The 20,217-nt window shown below is 39.0% G+C and overlaps 1 protein-coding gene across 1 annotated transcript in view; it reads left to right on the top strand.

Moving 5' to 3' along the window:
• The first annotated feature begins 1,956 nt into the window (after positions 1 to 1,956).
• The window catches only part of LOC136884524 (methionine synthase reductase), a 75,365-nt gene continuing 57,104 nt past the window's right edge, over positions 1,957 to 20,217 (top strand). The window contains exons 1-3 of the mRNA XM_067156761.2: positions 1,957 to 2,352; positions 2,509 to 2,658; positions 7,425 to 7,670. Coding sequence (XP_067012862.2) covers positions 2,197 to 2,352; positions 2,509 to 2,658; positions 7,425 to 7,670 — 552 coding nt within the window. The 5' untranslated portion in view covers positions 1,957 to 2,196. The remainder of the gene's footprint in view (positions 2,353 to 2,508; positions 2,659 to 7,424; positions 7,671 to 20,217) is intronic.

The raw sequence follows: 20,217 nt of genomic DNA, 5'->3' as shown, positions 1-20,217 counted from the left end.
ATAAATATCCTCAAACAAAACGAGACGCAAGTAGAAACTTCAGTGCTCTCATAGATGAGGGCAACACAACTGGAGCACTAGAACTAATCACTAACATACTTCAACAAGCTCTTATTCCACCAAGACAACGCAGAGTTCAGCCCTGGTTTAATGAAAAATGTTACAAAATGCGCACAGAAACACTAGAATCGTTATACACAGCCAAAACGACAGGAAGAGATGAAGATCTTAAAACCTATCCAACTAAGAGGAGAAATTACAAGCAACTTTTGAAGGAAACGAAAACTGCATTCATGGAAGAAGAAGCGAATAGAATCGCAGAAGCAGCAAAGAAAGACCCATTCATTCCCCTGAGGAAACGAAATGTAATACAAGCCACAGTTATACCGATGAAAGAATGGGAAGAACACTTCAAGAAAATACTAAATCAACAGAACATTAATGTAGCTGTGTGCAGAAGCATAACTGAGGAACGGATTCAAAATCCACTACCGATAACACCAGAAGAGACCACAGACGTCACCACTAAAGCGAAAAGTTGGAAAGCCCCTGAGCTAGATAATATTTGCATGGACATCTTAAAAGACTCATTGGAAATACTACTTCCTTTATGGACCAATCTCTTCAACAAATGCCTGCAATCAGGGACAATACCGGAAAGCTGGAGAACTGCGAAGATTAAAATGCTATACAAAGGTAAAGGGGAAACAAATGACACAAATTCATACAGAGGAATAGCACTGGAGAATAACATCTTCAAAATCTATACTAAAATACTAACGAGGAGACTTGAACAGGAAGTAGACCCAAAAATACCAGAATGCCAATTCGGGTTCAAGAAGGGTAGAAACACAACACAAGCTGTAAAATTTCTTCTGGACGAGATAGAATCTGCACTACGAATGCCCAAGGGAAACTACTACGCAGTCTTCATTGATTACAAAAAGGCTTTTGATCTTATAGACAGCAAACACCTACTACAAAACATCGAAGACATGATTGGAAAGACACACTACATTAGTAAAATAATAGAAGACATCTTGACATACAATGACATTGTAGTAGATGATGGAATAACAACATCTAACAAAATCATACAGACAAATGGTGTACTACAAGGGGACCTCATCAGCCCAACACTGTTTAATATAGCCACTGCGAACATCACCAATATCCTTCGAAATACAATGGAGACGACCTTCCTGATGTACGCCGACGATATGGTCATAGCGGGCCCCAACAAAGAGGAATTACAGACGACATTAAAAGCCCTGGCAAAATGGGCACTGGAGAATGGTTTTGAGATAAACATGAAGAAATCAGCACAGATGACATTCAGGAAAGGGGGAACAGCATCACCAAAGGACACGCTGTTATTGAACAACGAAGAGATGTAAGTGGTTAATAAATGTAAATACCTAGGCATCGCCCTGCAGACAACGGGTCGATCATTCAGCTACCATGTGGAAGAAAGGACAACAACGGCTATTAAATACATATGTGGACTCAAGGACCTTAATCGCTTATCGCTGAATACAGCTATGACTCTTTTCGACGCCACAATAACACCAATAATAACATATGACATAGAACTAATATGGGGAAATTTAACGTACAAGAACCTCGAAAGAATTGAAAAGGTGAAAGCAAGATTCATAAAGCACTGCCTGTGAATAGGGAAGTATGCACCATCGAGACTTGCCTATGAATTAGCAAGAGAGACCTTCTTCATAGAGGATATCAGGTATAAGCTCAGCCTGCCATCTACTGACGCTTACCAGGCACTTCTAGCTGCTAGTCAAAGGAAACGAATGGACATCGACTTGGAATTTTACAGACAGATCATGGACAAACGTTAACGAAGAACAAAAACACACAATCAAGACTAGCCATTCATGGCTACCACCACAAGTTATGTAGTACCGGTAATAAGAAATTTCACCTACCAAGCGGGAATTGCATATGCTCGCTCTGTGGAAAGTGCTGCGAAAAATACCATATTGTATTGTGTTCAAAGAGGACCAAAAGCATCACGCAAATTAGCAAAGAATAATTTCAAATTTGATGTAACCATATTGTATATGCCAACGAGCTAGGCCCTTTCGGTTGCTTTGCCTATTAATAATAATAAGGTCTGAGCAGGTTCTTCTCTCTTCTCTTTGCTTCGATTCGTATAGTGCCGTATAGTGCGCCAAGATGAATGACAACATAGTGAATGTGGACCATACTTACTCGTTTTCTAGCGAAACATGCATTGGTTTAACTGTGCTCAGCCCTGCTTTAGTAGGCGTTAAGTTGAATTTACCTCCTTTGCTTTCTGACAATATTGATCTTCAAATTTGCGATAAAGACGTAAGTAAGAGTGAATATTTTTGATTTTATTTTTCTTTGTTTACATTTTGGGGTTAACGATGATGGTTGCAAGTTACTGAAAACCAGAAAGCGAATAGTTACATCAGTTTTAAGTTGTTTATTTTTTTAAAGGAGTGGTGTTATTAATCATTTCAGTTCAAGGATGCCGTCGACATTCAGAACAAACACCCTTTTCCGTTGGCTTCAACGAACCTGTTCCACGCTCCACTACTGAGTGCATCGACTATAACCAGCGGAGATGACGTTAAGGAGGTCCTTGAAATTTTCCTGGACGTCAGTTCTATGGTAACGACATAATTATGATGTACATTAAGGAGCTTCTCACAAGGTATATGGGTTTCCTTTGCTTCTGCCCTGGTAGGGTAATTATATTGGTTTTTATGCTTCTACCCCTAAAACGTAGGCCTGATAGATAACACTTTAATACTTCTGTTGTACTGTATTGATTGCGTTGTATTGTGCTCATTGCTCTTAATCTTACGTGGCTCTTTGTTTCGCATATTTTCCATCTTTGAACAGAGGCTAACCGTTGTAGGGTTCGTAGATAGTCATCACATCAATACTTGCTCTCCCTTGATCTAGGACTTTCACACGTGCGTAACAACTTGTTTTTATGCTTCTCGTGGCCTTCTCGGGAAGGTTGTTGTCATGCGGTGCACAATGCTGCCAACCTCTCTATTTAGGAACTAATGGGCGGTTGTGGTGGTGATTATTGTTACACCATTGATCTGGACTGATTCTTCCCGTGCAGACGGTTAGGATAGGACCTGGACAAGACCAGTGATACAGGGACAAGTAAAGGTGGTTAGAGCCGCAAAGCGGCCTTAGGCCTCTACTTTCGTGTGGAAACACCCTTGGTCTGGACTGGTTCTTGCCGTGGGGACGGTTAGGGTAGGACCTGGTCAAGACCAGTGATACTGGGGTAAGCTACGGGGTCTGGGGGCATAAGCCTCCAGGTTAGAGCCGCAAAGCGGCCTTAGTCCTCTACTTTCCTGTGGAAACACCATTGGTCTGGGGTGGTTCTTGCATGCGGACGGTCAGGATAGGACCTTGACAAGGCCAGTAATAAAGGGACGAGACAAGACAAGATACCTAGATGCTTGTGTCGTTCAGTGTGTCGTCGTGCGTAGTTTAAAATCATTGTAGTGTATTATAGTAGGTATCTTATTATAAATTAGTGTGTTTATTCTATTACTGTGAAATATTTGTGTAGTATGGTATTTGTAGTATCTATAGTATCTGTGGTATCTGTATTAACTCTCTTACTAGAATTCTGTTGCAGTAATTAGGGTAGACTTACCTGCAGTTTAGAATTGTGTAGACCTAATTCTTGTGTATTACTTTCGGTTTTCAGTAATTAACAGCAATTTTCACTCTGTTAGGGTGTTGTAGAAAAAAAAAAAATTCGTACAACTAAGTAGTATTGTAGTGTAGTCGTAGCTTATATTAATTACTTTATTATTGTGTGATCTTTGTGAACTATCCTAGACAATATTTCTTTCCTTTCATTCTTATTTGCACAGAATACGTTATTTTATTTTTCCTTTTCTTCCCATTATTCCATAAATAATGGCTAAGTCGTGCAAGTGTAGGAACTGTGGGTGTGGCCAGGCATTAAGGAGGATGAGGGAGGAGTTGGAAAGTTTGAGGGAGATAATTAGGATTCTCTCAGAGGACAGGAAGGAAAGTAGGCCTCCCTCAAATAATGTACAGGATACAGTAGGTGTAAAGGAGGGACGGGAAGGAAATGGGGGGGAATTGTAGAAGACAGGTGGTCTAATGTTTTAAGGGGAAGGAGATTGCAGGCTAAGGGCTCTGTTCAGGATCAGAATTCAGGACAGGTGTCTGTGAGAAATCGGTATGAGTCACTACAGGTAGAACAACCAAGGGATGATGAGGAACAAGGAACTGTTGCTGAGAGGTGTGGAAGTAGGAGGAAGGAAAAAAGGTAGGAAAGGGAAATGTAGTGTAGAGGAAAGGAAAATACAGGTGGAACAGGGTCATGGGAGGAAGAAAAGGGAGGAGAAAGTAGCTTCTGCAGCAGTGAGAGAAGATAGGGCTGTCAAGGAGGGGAGGGGATCAAATGAGGTGGGTAGGGTTGAGGCTCTGGTCATGGGGGATTCGATCGTTAGACATGTGGAGAAAGTGTGTGGAGGAAAGGGAACCAGGGTAGAGTGTTATCCAGGAATTAGGTTGAGGCAGATGTTGAGGAAAGTAGAAGAGAAGGAAGAGGGAAAGGAGAAGGTGGTAGTGTTTCACGTTGGTACTAACAACGTAAGGCAAGCTTAGATAAGTACTAACATAGTTGGGGAGGTGTGGGATCTGGTAAATGCAGCACAGGTGAAGTTGAAGAAAGCGGAGATTGTTATCAGTGGAATACTGTGTAGGAGTGATACTGACTGGAGGGTGATTGGGGATTTAAATGAGACTATGGAGTGGGTATGTGGGAAACTGGGAGTGAGATTTCTAGATCCTAATGGGTGGGTAGGAGACAGGGATCTGTGCTCAGATGGCCTTCACTTAAACCTCAGTGGTACATATAAGTTAGGAAATTTGTTTAGAAGGGTTATAGGCAGGTACATTCAGTGAAACGTGGTGGCCTAGGGAGCGGTGTTAAGTGAACAGGGAACTGGAAATCAAGTAGAGATTACATAAAAATGTTGTTGCTCAACTGTAGAAGCATTGTAAACAAAGGAATCGAATTAAGTAATTTAATAGATATATACTTACCAGATATTGTAATAGGAGTTGAATCATGGCTGAGAAATGATATAATGGATAAAGAAATATTCTCACAGAACTGGAGTGTGTATCATAGAGATACGATACGAATGGTAGGAGGGAGAGTATTCATTCTGTTGAAAGAAGAATTTGTAAGCTACGAAAAAGTTAACGATGAAAAACATGAAATTTTGGGTGTAAGGCTCATCTCTAAAGAGAATAGGCAACTTGATGTCTTTGGAATGTATAGACTGGGAAAGGGTAGCCCTGACGCTGGTATGGTATGTAAATACAAAGTATGTTACAAGTGTTTTTTTTTTTTTTTTTTTATATATCCACCTATTCAATGCAAAGAGATCTTTTTAGAAATTAAATATTATTATAAAATGTTAAGGGACATGTTTCGCCCATATTAAGGGCATCATCAGCCTCAAACTCAAACCTGTATGGTGAAAAAACAGGATCCTGATTGCTCTTACAAGTCATAAAAAGAGGATATCATTGTAGGTGTCTGTCCAAACATAAAAATTATTAGAATGTCCTTGGCTAAAATTGCAGTATCAAGCTGCATGTCAAAAGTTCACACGATTATACTTTCCCTCCGTCCCCGCCCCTGCTAATCTTCCACAGCCAACAGCGCGTAAGCTCAACCCTCCGCCCACCTCCTCTTCTCCATTACACCCCTCTCCCTCAATTCCGCATCTTCAACAGCCAATAGCGCGCAAGCTCAACGTTTCGCCCATTTCCTTTCCTCCATCACACCCCCCTCCCTCAGTTCCACACAGATACAACACATGCCATTCAAATCTTACTCGTTCCGAGACCATGCAGACAACCAGTTCATACCACAAAAATCGAGAACGTAAGTAATTGAATACATATCATTTCGCCTAATTCAACCGTTTTTTTCCTCTAAACTTCATATCTTTTTATTCTCTTTTCATTACAGATTCCTCACCATATATCCTTCAATAGTTACTCTATATTTAAAGCTACAGCCAACAACAAGTAAGAATGTTCCCATTTAACTATCAGTCTAAGAGTTAATAACCACCTCAGTTAGCAAAGATCTATACGGCAACATTCAATTATGAACTTTTTATCACTCCTTCAACAAAATTATGGAGACCGCAAACCCACTTCGTAAATAACGAGATTAATAGATTAATGGATCCAGCTTTATCATCTACACAGCGCCATACTACTACGGTTTAATATCACAAGTTTTCAACAAGAAAGTTTCAGTGTCATCTTAAGTGGCTACTAAGGTCCATTAACCTTCTCTTCAACATGTAAATAAAGTTGCTTTCAGTCGAATTTCACTTGAACTTTGATACGGCAACTTTAGCCATAGACCTTCTTGTTATTATGTGGATAAGGCCTAGTTTGTCTATTTTATAAAATGTTTTAAAATGACTAGTGTAATATCATACCAACTTCAGCCTTTTCTTCGCAAACATTTTAAATGAAGTTTCAATTGTAAATTATTATTTAGGAACTCATAACAATTTCTCACATTGTATAATACTCATTTCCAATCTTATATTCTCATTTTTATATATTTTTTTTTTACCATGACAATCAGGATCCTGATTTTTATCTTTGAAGTATCAGTGTAAAAAAAGGCTGATGATGCCCTTATAAGGGGCGAAACATGTCCCCTCAAATTTTAGTGTAATAGGATGTAAGTCCTAACTTTGGAAATTCAGTTGTATTCAATAGGTTGATCCTAGTAAATTTTGGTAATATCTTAAACTGATGTACGTTTCAATACGGACCAAACATGAAATTTGTAACCTGTAATGCCAAAGCCTGTCGCACTCCTCTGGGGCAATGATTAATGACTGACAAATGAAATGAGTACCAGGAGAGAAACCTGTCCCGCCTCCGCTTTGTCCAAAGGATACATAATATATTTTAATGTTGAATGTGTTCTCACTAGTAAAGTGAAGTGTGTTGATTGGGCGGACCATTAAACCTAATACTAGTTCTTAATTTAAACAATTCCTATGCTCGCCGCTAGATGGGGGCTTCATTCATTCCATTCCTGACTCGGTCAAATCACTGGAAACAGGCTGTGGATTTTCAATTTCCCTCATAATTAATAATAATCAAATCTTTATAAAATATTTTTTGAGATATTAACCCTAACTGAAAATTAGAACTTGTGTAAATCAATAATTCATAGGGGGCGTGAAATAATTTATGGATACAGAGGGGGCGCAGGCCTACAAACATTTGAGACCTTCTGGTTTAGAGTATGAAATTGTTTAAATTGCTTGTCTCTGTTGATAAAACTTATTTTCCTAGCCAACTTACATTGATTACAGGAAGGTCGTCCTGAGTTCGTGCCAGGAGATACAATTGGAATCATTCCTTGTAATTCAGATCATGAAGTTGAACAAATCCTCAGGTACCTTGGGCTCACATCTGAAGCTAACAAGGAGTATAGCATCATCTTAAAACCTGGAATAACTGCAAACAAGTTAATCTCTATACCTCCCTACATTCCTTTACGAGGTTGTCTTAGGCATGTGTTTAAGACCTGTGTTGACTTCAGAACTATCCCGAAAAAGGTAAGAAAAGTAATTATATTAATTAATAGATTGTCGTGATTATATATCATGTCATATATACAAAGATGAAAGGAATACAAAATGAGACAAACACAATGACAGATCAGTGTGGGAATAGGGAGAAATAGAAAGAAAACACAAAAGAACAAGAACAGTCTCCACATCTCCATTCACTGCCGTCTTCAAATAGATCGTCCATCTCATCGATCACAGTTCTTCTACAACCATATCTTCTCAGCTCCCGGCGCGCTTGTTTTTACAGGGAGCAGGCTTTAACAGTTGTTAAAGGAGCAATGTTGACAGATCTTTAGTTTGCACTTTATAGTTCCTTTCCATTGCTTATTCTGATAATTTGAGGTAAGCTGCCGAACAACGCATTTTTCATGGTAGAGACTAAAAACGTAAAATGATTGAAATAAATAATAATTTAGTCCTGATATCAAGGAATTAGTCATGTTATATCATCACAATACATACTAACTCTTAATCAGCTGTCGATAATCAAACGTTTCAAAATCGAAGTAGTTTTAGAGGGAATGACACTGAAACAATGATGTATGTTACTTAGTGGGACAATACTGTATGTTATTTATTGATGAACTTACTAATAAGAAGGGCCTGGATTCATATGCACTAAAAACTCCAAAAATATGCGTGCACATATGCACTAAAAGTGCTGAAAATATGCACTAAAAATAAAACAAAATACACTTACTAAACACATTATTTAATTTTAACTCAGTGTTAAATTGACAAACATATATCATTCTTTGAAAAATGATGCATGACAGTAGGTTTCCAACAATTTTTCAATGTTCTTAGGGGTCAATGACTTTCTGTTGTTGGACATAATTAATTTATACACTGAAAATGATCGTTCTACATTGACGGATGTAACTGGGCAATACTTGTACACTGGCACTGACTGCTCGGAACATTCTTCTGGCAAAGACTGCCTGATTCCACTTATGTAGTTGCTTATGGATTGAATCTTCTTCAATCCTGTGTTTGAGTCCAACACCGCACTGAGTTTCCTTTCTTAACTTTTTCTCCAGTGTCACATGGACACCATTAAAAGAACCGATGATGTTTTGAATTAACTGAAGGGATCTGTGTAGTAGTGCAGCACGAGATTCTAGACCCTTAATCGCCTTCGAAATTGACGAATAATTCACATGGATGAAACTGACAAAATGCGCACTTTGCTTCACGAACACACGCAGTATGACTATCATAAAGACTTTTAACTACATTTTTAACTTGATTAAAGTTCTCCTGGTAGAACAATGTTGTGGATAACCAACTTCCCCTTCTTGTGAGAACAGGTTCTGGTGGAAGAGAAACCTGAGACAGATGAGTGTTGTACAACTGTGCGCGAGCCGGCGCTCTTAGCAAAAGTCGTTTCTCACTTGAAATTACTTTGTTGACAGTTGGAAAGAGGGTATGTATTTCTTCTGCAATACAATGTAATCCATGCACCAAACATGTGACATGGATGAGATTTGGAAAAATACTCTAAAAGACTGACCAGCTTTCAACATATACGAAGCTTCATCTGTGACTAAAAGGGGCACTTTGTAACAATCACTCTCCGATTCACTAGGCCACAGAAGTCGCAGGGAATCGTTAACAAGTCTCGCAACTGTAGCGTGGTTGGTTTTTTCTAACGCTTTGTATGAAAGTAAATGAGGTTTGCCGGGTTCTTTCGGACATAATTTACCCACTGTGAAGTTCGCAATGTATCGACCACACAAATTGGTTGTTTCATCTACCGATATCCAGATACAGTTCCCTCCATGTCAGATCATATCGAATTAATGACAGAAGCGTGCAGTAAAAGTAAAAAAATTGTTCTTCCTAAGGGTTAGTTCATCTGGTATGCTTTGATTAGCACAATACTTTTCATCTAATTTTTGATATTCTCTATTGGTGGACAAATATCTAATTCCCTCCATGGTAACTTAGAATTTCCATTCGGAATTGCTAGGCGGGCATTAATTCCATTGTGGAGTTTTATCTCCTGTATGCAGTTATCAGACTGTGCCTCTTAAATAGGCTTCTGATAAATTCACCTGCATACACCCAGCGTCAGTGGGTAGGGTCTGACACATCCCACTCTGAAGAGTCTAGTGTCAGACCTAAGACGAAACGCTGGTTAATAGAACAAACGCCTGAAAAGCCATACATCTAATTTTTGTAGAAAATAAAGTTCCACTTCAATTTGATTATTAATTTTATTCGCATTTTTACCTTCACATTCCCTGAAACAATGATTTAATTTGTATAAAAAGAGTATTACTATAGTAGGACTCGAACTCACGTCCTCGCGGTTCGGAGACAAGTACGATGACCACTCGGCCACTGCTCCACTTATCTTGGTTGAAACTCTTCAAGTATATACGTGTTGTATTAGAATCGGGGGATTCATAAATTTTTCTTAAATTATTAGGTTGCACACCTGACAAGTTTGAGTAAAATGTGTTCGCATTTCAGTGTTCTATCGCCTCCATGTGGTCCGAAGCGGATCCTTTGTCCTCACTGTTTGAAACTCTAACCTATTTTCAATATCGTCCAGTATCTTGTTCATTATGGCTTTGGTAAGAAATATATCTTCTGACAACTCTAGAAAGTAGTTATTTCTTTGTATGGATCGTCCTTTGCCTTCTTCAGTTTATAAATAGTCTTCATACAGCAGTAAGGCTTCAAACTTAACGTGTTCTACATGCCTCCATTTTGAAATTTTAGCAGCTGTTAGAGGTTTAACACAGGGCTGCTGCCAGGTTAATTTAACACAAGTATTAACAATTTGTTAGAGATAACAGTTCTTGATGAGACGACCATTTTGTTAAATTATGTGTTAAGTCTGCTTAATAGCAGAGTTAACACTTCACATTCATTGAAGAAACCGGGCCTAACTGTATGCAGTAAATTAATGAAAGCTGCAGCTGTAAGAATTTTCTTCCTGACCCTATCCATTGTAACGTCACAAGCAGCTATTTTGGTGTAGTCACAATGTTGAATTAGTATGTTAACAAAAGTTTATTAACATGTTGAGAAATGTTTTCATTAACATTGTTTATTAACTTTGTTTCATTAGCATTGTTTATTAACTTTGGTGTGAACTAACCATAAGAAACATGCACCTGTTTTAATATAGAACTGTGTAATTCATTAAGTGTTTGTAAATAGAGCATCAAGGCCATACCAGTGCCATGTTGTGCTATCATACCATGACCAATATACATCTAATGTATTCGAGAAGAGTGCAAATCAACTTTTAGACAAAATTTTAGACCTGAAGCTTTATTACTTGACGTATCCACAAAGACGCTCACGAAATGCTGTCAGTTGGTACAGTTATTTATTCACATCTATTTACAAATTAAACACACACATAACCTTAATCACTGCTGTCACTAGCAAAATACACACATCAACAAAGCCACCATTTTAACAACTGCCTATGACTTCAACATGGAGACTGCAACCACTGCTTGTCACAACAAGACGAGGTCACAAGTATACTCCTGCTACACCATAACTCTGCTGAACAATTACTCCTCTGTCAAGATTGCCTCCTTATAAATGTGCCTGGCCAGGCTTCTAGAAAAATACGTTACAAAAATTCCTTTTTGAAAATTCTAGAGTGCTTAATACATAGGGGAGAGTGTTGTACCTTGGAACAGTTTTGACATTTAATTTTTTAATTTTCTTTTGGTTGTATTTCATGGATCCTACTTATTATTCCCCATTAATATAGGTCTTTCCACCTATTTTAATGCAGTTTGCACTATGCTTAGTGTCAGAGTTAAGTTCTTAAAAAACATTTTGTTGAACTCTGCAACATGTTCCAAGGTACAACATAGTCATGTACCTTGGAACAACTTTAACCGTTATGACAGAATTACGGAATATTACAAAAATATTATATTTTTTACAAGAAATGATGATGTTATTCATCTGTACATACATACATACATAATATTACAGGTCACTGGACACAGTATTATTCTCTCATTACAAGTTAATAAAAAATTACTCTTAACAATTTGATGAAAATGACTATTAATAAGAAAATAAAAAGTATCAGATTAAACTAGTTCTGTTATCGGTTTCGCTTCATATTATAGCAACAGCACAATCAAACACAGGTTTGTTTCAGTGAACGTTGTACCTGGAAGTTATGAAATCTATTTAAAAGTGCATCTGTTTCTTTTGTCGCTGGGTGCCACCAGAGACATTTGCCTGAGGCAATTTCATTATGACGTCTTCCTTGAGAACATCATATAGTGTATCCTTGTCAAAGATGAAGTTTTCAGTGTTACCCTGTCTCTTTAAAAACTGAATTTTATACTCGGAACAACATTTCTCATGTTCACGTGTTTTACCAACATAATGTAAGAGAGACTTTTTTGTTTGAAACTGAATAGGAACAAATTCTCCTGGAAGACATGGGTGATCAAAGTGTAGGCTTAATGCAAAGTCATCCTCTTGCTGCTCTTCCAGCAGATCAGCTACATAATCTGCTTCATAACCACTAGACACAAAATCAGGTTCCTATGAATTGAGAATATTCCTTTCAGTCCTTTTGTTTGAAGTCGAAGTTTTAGATTCATTATTTTCTTTCATATTGGACAAGTTAGGTTGGCGATCATATTTGTCAGGAGTAGCTGTTAGGATTGTTGACTTTCCTTTCCTTCTTCCCCTGGTGCTGCTCCCTGGTTTCCTCTCTTCAGCTGTGGGGAAGGGCCTAATAATTTGAGGTGATATGAGAGGACGTCTGTTTTGATCAAGAGAAGATCAAGATCTGTAGAGTGCTTCAGATTGTTGGGTCTAGATCTATTAATACTGAGTTGGATTCAGGTGAATACAGAATAAGAACAAGATAATGTTTCAAAATAGCATCTAAAAGAACATAGTGTACCTTGTAATGTACCTTGGAACATGTTCCAAGGTACAATAGGTGTGCGTGTTCCAAGGTACATGATGTAGCCATTTCAGAAAAAAAACATGAATTTCTTTTTATAGGTTACGTAGAACAATAATGTAACATGTCTAGAAGTTAGTCCATTTACATACTAACTTAGTGTAAATATTGAAGGAATCTCTTTTACATGTGCCAATTTGAAATCACTTTAAAAATACTTTCAAGTACTAAAATGCTTTACACTTAAATAACTTGGAACTGAAACCACAATGGATGCCACCAGAAAAACTGTGCTGCCCAGGGTGGCAAAGTAATGAACTCAACTCAACTGATCTAAAGAATGTTTACTAACATCAAAGATAATGCAAACTGTTCCAAGGTACAAACGTTCCAAGGTACAACACTCTTCCCTACATATGGTGTACAAAATATTCTCCATCGTTTTCAACTACCCAGTACCATTCTGGAAGTTACAGTGTGTTTCACTATTTTGTTGTGGATTACAAATTATATATAGAGAGGTAAGAATAAATTATATACAGGTTCTTACATCAGTTGAACTGATATAAATGTCTATATACAGTGTATGTTTCATGACACCTTCACAAACAACGCGATCATATCCTATGTACATATGATGTAATAATAATACTAAATGGATGTAAACACTTCATAGCTATACATTACAAGTAATAATAATAATCATAATTGTAAAATAATAATAATAATTCGAGTTTGATACTTGCATTAGTTACCCACGGGTGAGAGAATATTGTTTTCAAGTTATATCCGTTTATCACAATTGTGTCATACTCTAGTCTGATGCATTTTTATTACAAACTGCATTATATAAACTTGGAAATAAGTAGTGTTTTTAATATTATTGTATATGTTTGTTTTATCAAGTAAGATTTTTCAGCAGCTGAAGATGGCCTCTAATAGAGACCGAAACTGGTACTGGTAAATGTATTTGTAATGTGAATACACTCTTGTTCATAAAAACCAGAACACCTTGAAAGACTAGAGGTAGGAAGTTCTTATTCACAAGACATGTGCATTAGTATGTTCTGAAAAAAATATTAGCATTTGAACCAGGGCCTCAGGTTCAAGGTCCACATCGATATCTCGGCACACCATCACCGACTGGTAAAATATGCCTGCGGCTCTCGTTGGCGCTTTAAACCTAAGGTAATGGATCAGTGTGACTTGAACAGACCTGCAGGATGCCTCACAGACTTATGCGAGAACCGTACCGTCAAATGAGTGAGTTTGAAAGAGGGTGCATTATTGGCATGAGAGAACGTTACGTGATGCATCCATCCGGGAAATTGCTGCTCGTGTGGGATGAAGTTTGTCGGCAGTGCAACGGGTGTGTATGGAATGGTTCACAGAAGGCCGTAAAACACAACGAGATGGGTCTAATCGCACCACCCAACCACCACCCGAGAAGATTGACCCCTCATCTGAATGACATTGCAGGACTGATCGGCGTCCTTATCGGCTCTGGCGCAGCAGTGGAACAGTGTAACACATCGTTCACTATTAGGAATGACAGTCCATCGCTGTTTATTGCTGTCTGGGTTACCAGCGCGCCGTCCACTTCTTCGCCTACCTTCGACTAATTTGCATAAACAAGCTAGACAGCAATGGTGTACGGAACGATGTCACTGGGGACAGGAATGGCAGCAGATAGTGTTTTCAGATGAATCCAGGTTTTGTTTGGTTGAAAATGATGGCCGCAGCCAGGGGAGGGGCATCACGTTGACTGCATTCACACACAACGTAAAATGCCAACTGAAGGCCTTATGGTGTGGGGTGCTTTTGGGTACAACCACAAATCACAGTTGGTGCGTGTCCAGGCCACTGCAACCAGTTTGACCTACGTGAATGACATCCTGCGAACCGTTGCCATATCATACCCTTTCTGCAAGACGCCCTATGCGTGACCACATGTTGCTGCACGAACACACGCCTTCTTTTTGTCACAGGATGTCAGACTGTTGCCCTGGCTCACTTGATCACCAGACTTGTTGCCAATCGAAAAGGTATGGGATATGTTGAAACAATGGGTGCGGCGCTGGGACCCTATGCCAACTACCAGTAATGAACTGTGGAACCAGGTGAATGCAGCAAGGATGGCTACACCCCAGGACGCCATTCGCACCTTATACGCGTCAATGCCATCATGCATGGAACAAGTTATCGGTGCACATGGAGGACCCAGTGCCTACTATGCAACACGACACCTGCTGAACCTAGGTGACCGAAATGCTAATCGTTTCTGCAGAACATACTGATTGACCTATTTGCATTCACACACAACGTAAAATGCCAACTGAAGGCCTTATGGTGTGAATATGAACTTCCTATCTCTAGTCTTCCAAGATGTTCTATTTTTTTATGAACATAAGTGTACATTGGAAATAAATCATGTATTGATTAGGTTTGAAATCCAACTTCATAATTGTAAACAGATTGAGCGTATGTTTAACAGCAGCTTAACAATGAAAAGATAAGAAGTCAGTTCGTTTACATAGGTTCTCTGGAAATATGAACTTTAATACTTGGCGCGGAGTGCAATGCACGTGTCATCAGTGCTAAGTGAAAGCGGAATCATGACGCATGTGTCATCATCAGCCGCGAACCTGTTAAGCTCATTAGAGCTGATCCCAAATACAGTACAATTGGCATAAACTGGCCATACAATAGTCCAGCACATCCACCTCTTTTCTGCCTGGTGTAGGCCCTACTATCAAAACATGTGGATTTGAATTGTGATTCATATTAGTGCATTGTTTAAAAAATACCCAGTCTTCTTTGTTGCCATTCATGTGATTTATTGTTACACCCCGTACTGTATGATGCACGTTGAACTATGCTGAACTCTGACGAACACAAGCACAAAATGTTATTGTTTTGTGAAAAGGTGAATATTGCGACTTAATGTAAAAACTATTGTATGTGGAAAAGGTGAGATACAGACTGTAAATGCACAGGACAACCCAAAAAGATGATGAAGAACTTATTGCATTGTTTCTCCATGAGCACAGCCAGAATGCACCCATTATTTATTTATTTATTTATTTTATTTTATTTTATTTATTTATTTATTTATTTTTTTTTTTTTGCTAGTTGCTTTATGTCACACTGACACAGATAGGTCTTATGGCGACGATGGGACGGGAAAGGGCTAGGAGTTGGAAGGAAGCGGCTGTGGCCTTAATTAAGGTACAGCCCCAGCATTTGCCTGGTGTAAAAATGGGAAACCACGGAAAACCATTTTCAGGGCTGCCGACAGTGGGGTTTGAACCTACTATCTCCCGAATACTGGATACTGGCCGCACTTAAGCGACTGTAGCTATCGAGCTCGGTATATTTATTTGTTTATCGTATGATGAATCTATGTACACACATGCATATAGTTCAGGATAAATGTGTGTAGTCACAAGTCCGTACAATACTATAACTCTAGGTCTAGCATTTTGACCCAATCAACTGCTTCATCCGATGCGCGGTGATGTCCATTGGCGTTCCTTTGAAAGCTTGAATTGGGCAGTCAGCAACAATGTGGTGGATTGAGTGAGAAGAGACACCACAATCACAATCTGCAGAGCTGTCCAACCCCATTTGCACAACAGATAACCACATCTACTTTGTCCAGTTCTTATTCGATTGATGATTCTCCACTGTCGTCTTGGAAGATCAAGTCCTTGTACTCGTTTGGAAGGATTCTCAACTAGATCTTTGTTCACTACTGAAGACTGATCCCACTGGGCTTTCCATGAACTGTTAACATGAAAAGAGCTTCGTTCAAGATCCATTGCTGTACGCCAGGGTGGTTTCCTTGATTTCAGTCGTTGATGTTCAGTGTGCGTAATATCTTGATGGATGGGTAGTTGGGGGTTCTGCTGAATGTTCTTCCAAACCTTTAGGAGAGCTTCTGATCGTCTTAGGGCTGGAGGTGGAATATTGCTGAGAACAGGAAGCCATAGTGTGTTCGTGCTCCGAATGCAACCCATGATTATGCGCATTGCCTGATTGAGTTGTACATTGATCTTCTTTGTGTGAACACTATTGATCCAAGAGGGGCAGCAGTATTCAGCAACAGAATATGATAAGTCTAATGCTGTTGATCTTAGAACATGAGTATTGGCTCCCCATGATGTACCAGCAAGTTTCTGAAGAATATTATTTCTAGTTTTTACTTTAGCAGCTACATTTGAGAGATGTTGCTTGAAAGTCAAAGTTCTATCAAGTGTTATTCCCAAGTATTTTGGTGTTCTGCAGAATGGCAATACTTGACCTCGGAATTTTATTTTTGGTTTGTAATTAGACTGTCTGTTGCATAAGTGGAATGTAGATATAACTGTTTTTTGAGGATTTAGGTGAAGGCACCATTTCTTGAAGTATACATCCAAGGCTTCCAGATCAGTGGCTAAAGTAGTTTCAGCATCATAAAAGTTGGAGCACTGAGTCACCAAACAAATGTCATCGGCATAAATGAATTTTCTTGATGTGTCTGGGAGGTCGTATATGTACATACTGAAAAGAAGGAGGGCGAGGACTGATCCTTGAGGTAAACCATCGTTTAATTTAAACACTCTACTTCTGTCATTATCAGCGTAGATCTGGAAGTACCTCTTACTGAGCATATTGCTAAGTAAGGCCGTAAGTTTACGATATGGGATCACACTCAAAAATTTTAGGAGTCCTTCTCGCCAGACAGTATCATAGGCAGCTGATAGATCCAAAAAGGCAGCCACGCTTAGTGATTTCCTCTCATATCCATTTTCGATATGCGTGGTGAGGGACAGTACTTGATCATTACAACTTCTTCCAGGTCTAAATTCTGCTTGCTCTATAGGAATGTAGCTGTTGATTGTTTCATAAATTCTATTGTAGATCAGTCGCTCAAGGAGTTTATATATAACCCTTAGAAGTGCTATTGGACGGTAGCTTTCCACTTTAGATGGATCTTTATTTGGTTTCAGTATGGCTATTATCTTTGTTTTCTTCATCAGAGGTGGGATGTTTCCAGTTTGCAGAATATTAGTGAAGAAGTTGGTTAACCATTTTATTGTGGCTGGTCCGCAATGAGCCAAAAATTCAGGATAAATTCCATCAAATCCTGCAGCTTTTCCAAATTTCATACTTTTTATTGCGGCTTTAGTTTCCCCTTCTTTGAATGGAGTAGAGAATTCAGAAAACTGCGGTGCTGCTCTTTTCTTGATGTTCACCTTTGATTTGATATCCTTTTTGGTTCGCTTGTCTTTTGTGTTTTTGGAAACTGATATTAGATGATTAGCAAAATCATTCAGATTGATGGCTGTTTTTGATCTCTTAGTTGCAGGGTTTCAAGAATCCAATTTCCTAATTATAGACCAGGCTTTTCTGCTAGAATGGGTGTAGTCCAGGGATTCCACTGTTTCATGCCAGATCCTTCTTCGACTCTCATCCAAGGATTGGAGGAGACCAGCTGCATTGTCGGAATTAGGATGTTCTTCATATTCTCGTAGTAAATCCTTACTCTCTGAACTCCAGCCAGGGATATACTCCTTACGATATCCTCTAGGGATGCATCATCTCACTCCACCTTTTATAACCCCTACAAATCTGCTGTAGTTGTTGTATGTTGGTTTGATCCATCTTATATTGGAGTCTGTTTTGCTTTACAAATTCAGTCCAGTTGGCTGTCTTGAAGTTCCACCTCGGTCTAGGATGTGATCAAACAACAGGTAAAGACATCCCAACCTCCAAGAGAACAGGCCTGTGTTGACCATGTGGGAAATCGTTGAGCACTGTACGTCGAACTTGATTGTGTGAATTATGAAGCCGATTTGTGAAACAAAGATCTGGAGTGTAGCCTCGAGACCAGCAAGCTGATTGAAAGGTAGGCAGGTCCTTAGCATCAAAAATCAGATTCAAATTTTCAGTTTCCATCCAGTCCACAAGAACTTCACCATTAGAGTCATCCTTGTTATATCCCCAAAGATGACTGTTGAAATCACCGAGATATATAGTAGGATACTGCAGAGAAGGTATAGGAGGATTAGGCCAAGTAGTATCTGGTGGCTTGTACACATTAACTATTGTCAAGTTTTCAATGTTAACACAATGCTGTCCGGCCCATCTGACGTATAACTGGTCCCTGCGGCCGGAAGGTTTTGGCAGAGACATGGAGTTATTGCAGGGTATCATAATTTAATAATTTTGGGTTCATTCACAGTTATATCTGTCCACTTTAAAGTTTTGGTGAGATTTTATATTTCAGTTAATTCTGGTAATGATATCTGTTTGATTCCTCCACCATATACTCCAACAAATCCTTACAAATGAACAGCTTGACATCATAACCTACATTTTCAGGTTCACTCGGCGAAATATTAACGCCAGGCGTGCCCGAGAAAGACTCCAAAAACAGTATAATATCCTGTTTAGACCACTCACTACCAGAAATAGGGAGAATATTATCAACAGTACTTACATCTAGACCACCTTTGCTATCTGAAGCAACAGGTCATTGCTCGCATGGTGCAATAAACGCGTCATTCACTGCATCACTTCGACATAAATGCATGACACTAGCACTAGAATTATCATTAGACAGTTGAGGAGCTAGATGCAGTAACAGCGTAAGTCTACTTACACTGTTATTGCATGAATACCGTTTTCAAATTTCCCGGTCCTTTCACTACAACCCTATCCAGGTCTTAGTTCGCTAGGGTGCCGCTAGAGGTCAGGAGCTCACTAAAACTGTTACCATGCGCTACGCTGTTATTGCATGATGAGGCGTGCTTCATGAGCGGCATGATCTGTTGCCGCCAGTTCTTTAGCTGGAGAAGATGTCAGCGAGTGGCAGAGAAGGTTTTGTGGCTGGTGCCGATATTTCTATTGACGTCACTTCTGATACATCAGTAGGAAGTGATTCAGAAGTATTTGATGGTACTGCCTGTTTAGATGACAGTTTTAAGCCCAGGTGCAGGGAAAGAAAAAGGATGAAAGATGCTGATACTTGGAAAAGAAATATTGTAAAGCGTGCAAGAAACAGTGGTAGAAGTTACATTTCTCTCACAAGTGGAAAGGAAATCGGAAAGAAGACATTTAGGAAAGTGGATAAATGTTGCAGGAAAAGGTAGGTTCTTCTTTACAAGTTCGGATGGTTTTAGTCTACCTAGCGTTAATAAATATAATGAATCAGAACGTTTCATTTTATTAATGTAGTGGTGTTGTGAAGGAGGGTTGTTCTTACATTTTACATCTTTTTCAGGTGTTTTGAAACTGTAACGTATGAAGATCAGAAGAATAGCTTTAGATCATATTGGGAGACTGGTGACAAGTTACTTCAGGATGCAGTTTTGCTGGGTTATATGTCAAAAAGGAAAAGATCTTTCAAAAGCATAACCGATCTAAAAATAGAGATAATATATGGAGTTACTGTGTAAAAGTGAAGCATGATGAGATGCCTGTTTGTAGACAATTTCTGCTTTCTCTATTCCAAATATCAGAAATGCGACTGAGGACCGTGCAACAATCCTTAAGAACAGGTAAGTGTAATATGGTATGTAAAGTTATTATGGATGTGCTTGTCATAGTTACTGTTTGAATAAGGCCTGACTACTG

This window comes from Anabrus simplex, chromosome 12 (genome assembly GCF_040414725.1).
Source record: "Anabrus simplex isolate iqAnaSimp1 chromosome 12, ASM4041472v1, whole genome shotgun sequence".
In the NCBI taxonomy this organism is placed as follows: Eukaryota; Metazoa; Arthropoda; class Insecta; order Orthoptera; family Tettigoniidae; genus Anabrus; species Anabrus simplex.
This window is presented reverse-complemented; position numbering and strand designations above follow the sequence as displayed.